We start from the raw sequence: 3,617 nt of genomic DNA on the forward strand, positions 1-3,617 counted from the left end.
CTTTCCTTACACCTTGACTAATCTTTCCCTGAACTTATAAATAGTTTTTTCAGCACAATGAAGTCTTTCCTAGCACTGTCCCTAGCGCCTGCTGACATCTCTCTCTGCACTAAGAACACTGGAAAATGGCAGAATCCAAAATGGCTGATGGTGTTTATAGGGCTGCGATATCATAGGGGCTGGCTGGCTGCGGATTGGCTGCATGCGTGGTATTGTGGGTGATCCCTTATTCCCAGAGTTCTTTGCTCCATGTCCTAACACATGTGATTAGCTTTGCACACTCTTGGCATGCTCTTGATGAGCTTCAAGAGGTAGTCCCCTGAAATGGTTTTCACTTCACAGGTGTGCCCTGTCAGGTTTAATAAGTGGGATTTCTTGCCTTATAAATGGGGTTGGGACCATCAGTTGCGTTGAGGAGAAGTCAGGTGGATACACAGCTGATAGTCCTACTGAATAGACTGTTAGAATTTGTATTATGGCAAGAAAAAAGCAGCTAAGTAAAGAAAAACGAGTGGCCATCATTACTTTAAGAAATGAAGGTCAGTCAGTCAGCCGAAAAATTGGGAAAACTTTGAAAGTAAGGGCTATTTGACCATGAAGGAGAGTGATGGGGTTCTGCGCCAGATGACCTGGCCTCCACAGTCACCGGACCTGAACCCAATCGAGATGGTTTGGGGTGAGCTGGACCGCAGAGTGAAGGCAAAAGGGCCAACAAGTGCTAAGCATCTGTGGGAACTCCTTCAAGACTGTTGGAAGATCATTTCAGGTGACTACCTCTTGAAGCTCATCAAGAGAATGCCAAGAGTGTGCAAAGCAGTAATCAAAGCAAAAAGGTGGCTACTTTGAAGAACCTAGAATATGACATATTTTCAGTTGTTTCACACTTGTTTGTTATGACCAAACTTTTGGTCTGTACTGTATAAAGCTGAGTGTATGTGTGTGTGTGAGTGTGTGTGTGTACATCAGCTAAAGGAATCCACATCGTCGCATTTACAATCACAAAATTTGGCACACACGTACATAAGATGTCGTGGAAGGCTTTAGACTGGGTCTCGGCTCTCTAGGACGTACCGTTCCTGAGATATTCCCAACAAAATTCAAATATGGCACATCATATGACCTACTTTAGCCAATAGAAGCCTGCAGGTCTTTCTCTAAACCCCAACTGCCATATGCACGGTCACATACACACAGTTTTACACCAGGTTTCCATAACAACCCAGCCATTTTTCTTCACTGCTATAGGTCAGCATTAAAAAGGGAAGGGTGCTGTGGATGACACTGTTAAGGGAGCGGAGTGCTATGGAGGTCACAGTTAAGAGGCCAGGTAGTGTGGCCATTCAGGCCACCCTCAAAAGACAGACTTAAAAACCCCACCTCCAGCTATGCCAGGCCCCCAACCCGGTTAGGCTACACACCCTCCCACTCCACAGCCGACGGCTATTGAAAAAATAAAGGTAAAAATCAACTTCTGTCAGCTGCAGGGGTGGGAGGGAGGGTGACTTTCTCCCTGCAGCTTATGCTCAGACAGCACAGTGCTGCTGTCTTAGAGTGAGCTGTTCAAAAGGACATCCATGTGTCCGTCCAAGCCCTGCGCTGGACGGAGGACAGGGAATCCGAAAGCCTGATTTTCCAGCCTAAAACCGGACTTCTGGCTACCCTAGGGGCAGGCTTCTTTGGAGGTCACAGTTAAGGGGATGGTCTGCTATAGAGGTCAGTGTTAAGGGTCGGGGTGCTGTAGAGGTCACTGTTAAGGGGGTGGGGTGTTGTGGAAGTAACTTTTTAAGGGAACGGAGCTCTATTAAGGTCACTGTTAAAGGGGCAGGGTACAGTGGAGGTCACTGTTAAGGGAGTGGGGTACTTTGGCAGCCGCTGTGTAGGTCTCTGTTAAGGGGGCTGGGAATGGGGGAGGTCAGTTAGGTGGACTGTAACCTATGGTCAGTGTTAAGGGGCCAATGCTGTAGAGGTCACTGTTAAGGGGGCGGGCCACTGTGGAACTTACTATTGAAGGGGAAGGCTGCTGTAAAGGTCAAAGTTAAGGGGGTGGGCTGCTGTGGAGGTCACTGTTATAGTAGATACTGTTGACATCTTTTAACGACACACACAAACATTAAATGAAATAGATGATATATACCTGTGCAAAGCTGGGTCCTTCAGCTAGTAGTGTATATTTTCAGTTTATCTCCAGATGTAAAAATAACAAGAAATAGATTCTTATTAGCATTAGAAGCTTTATTTTTATTATATTTGAAGAGGAAATATCAGCTTTTAATCAGTATTAGCCAGCTTAGCAGTTGTCCAGAACTCTCCTGAAAGAACTCACTCTTGCATTGAGGGATCCCCAATCGCTGAAACGCCTGTATTCTCCTGGTTTCAGAAAATATTGTCTTCCCCGGTAGTTGGGCTGCTCATAAAAGATCCAGTGACCTTCAAGCACGTTACAAGAGTTGATATCATGATTCTTAAAGAGCTCAAAGACAGAAGGACTGTCTTCTAAAACTTCTAGCATTTGGCCTTTAAACTCTTCTTTCTCATAAATCTTCAGTTTGTGGGGTCCTTTTTGCTATGTTAGTGGAGAAATAATAGAAATACCATTTTATATTTTCAGTTAATAGATTAATTGAAACTGCATATACTTGATAGATAGATAACTTGTTTTTTCAAAATCTTTAAAAGCCTACCTGTGGAATAACTCTGCAAGACCTGATGGAATCACTGAAACCCATCCACTGCTGATAGTCAGGATATTCCCCCTTCTTAAGGAAATACTGATGACCCAAATAGTTAGGACGTTCATACAGCATCCAGCAGCCACTGTCTACTCGGATGGAATTACAGCGGCTAAAGTAGGAATGGAGGTCAGCACAGTCACCACTGCACTCATAGCAACGGCCCTGGAAATTCCTGTCCTCGTAGAAGATGATCTAAAAGACAAAAGTTTTGAGTGTATTAAAAAACAAAACCAAAAGAAAAACAATCAACGCTGATGCAATTCCTGACAAGCAGTATATAGTAAATTTATGATGGTTTTAAATAATACTATTGTTATTGTTTTTCAGTAATTAACAGTTATTTCTCTCATTCAATACAATTTCTGAAATGTTACATGGTAAAACAGCTGCAGCTTATACTTTATTACCTTTCCCATTTTATCTGGACTGTGGATTCAATTTTCAGTACCAAGTGCACGGCTTTGTAGCTCTTATATACTTCACTACCCATGCTCGATCTGCAGAATTTTAACAAAGGAAAACATTTTCTGTGCAGTCAGGGAATTTTTTTTCCCTACTAATAGGAGGGACAATTGATATTAACCCCTTCCCAACAACACCACATAAATAATCAGGCTGAAGAGTGTGAGTACAATGTTATAAATAGGTTTGAGCTGGCGCACAGTTAGCAAGATCATGTTCTGTAACAGAACTGAAATAATCAGTTCCCAGCTACATAAAACCCCTGAAAAAAATTGGAGAGAAAATGCATCATGCCTTATACAGATTATTTCTGTGTTACTGCAGCTCAGCACTCATTTTAGTGTAGTAAACCAGCAAGGCCACTAATCAGTGCACGGAGCTGTGAACCTCCAGCTCTTTGAACTTTTTTAGTTCCAATATCTG

General features: G+C 43.0%; 1 protein-coding gene across 1 annotated transcript; it reads right to left on the reverse strand.

Moving 5' to 3' along the window:
* Positions 1-2,287: 2,287 nt before the first annotated feature.
* LOC121007608 (gamma-crystallin 2) lies at positions 2,288-3,148 on the reverse strand. The gene is made up of 3 exons (XM_040439652.1): positions 3,140-3,148; positions 2,682-2,924; positions 2,288-2,563 (listed from the first exon to the last, which is right to left on the reverse strand). The coding sequence occupies exons 1-3, from the start codon at positions 3,146-3,148 to the stop codon at positions 2,288-2,290; spliced, it is 528 nt and encodes a 175-aa protein (XP_040295586.1).
* Between the last annotated feature and the right edge of the window lie 469 nt (positions 3,149-3,617).

The sequence above is a fragment of the Bufo bufo genome, chromosome 7, assembly GCF_905171765.1.
Source record: "Bufo bufo chromosome 7, aBufBuf1.1, whole genome shotgun sequence".
In the NCBI taxonomy this organism is placed as follows: domain Eukaryota; kingdom Metazoa; phylum Chordata; class Amphibia; order Anura; family Bufonidae; genus Bufo; species Bufo bufo.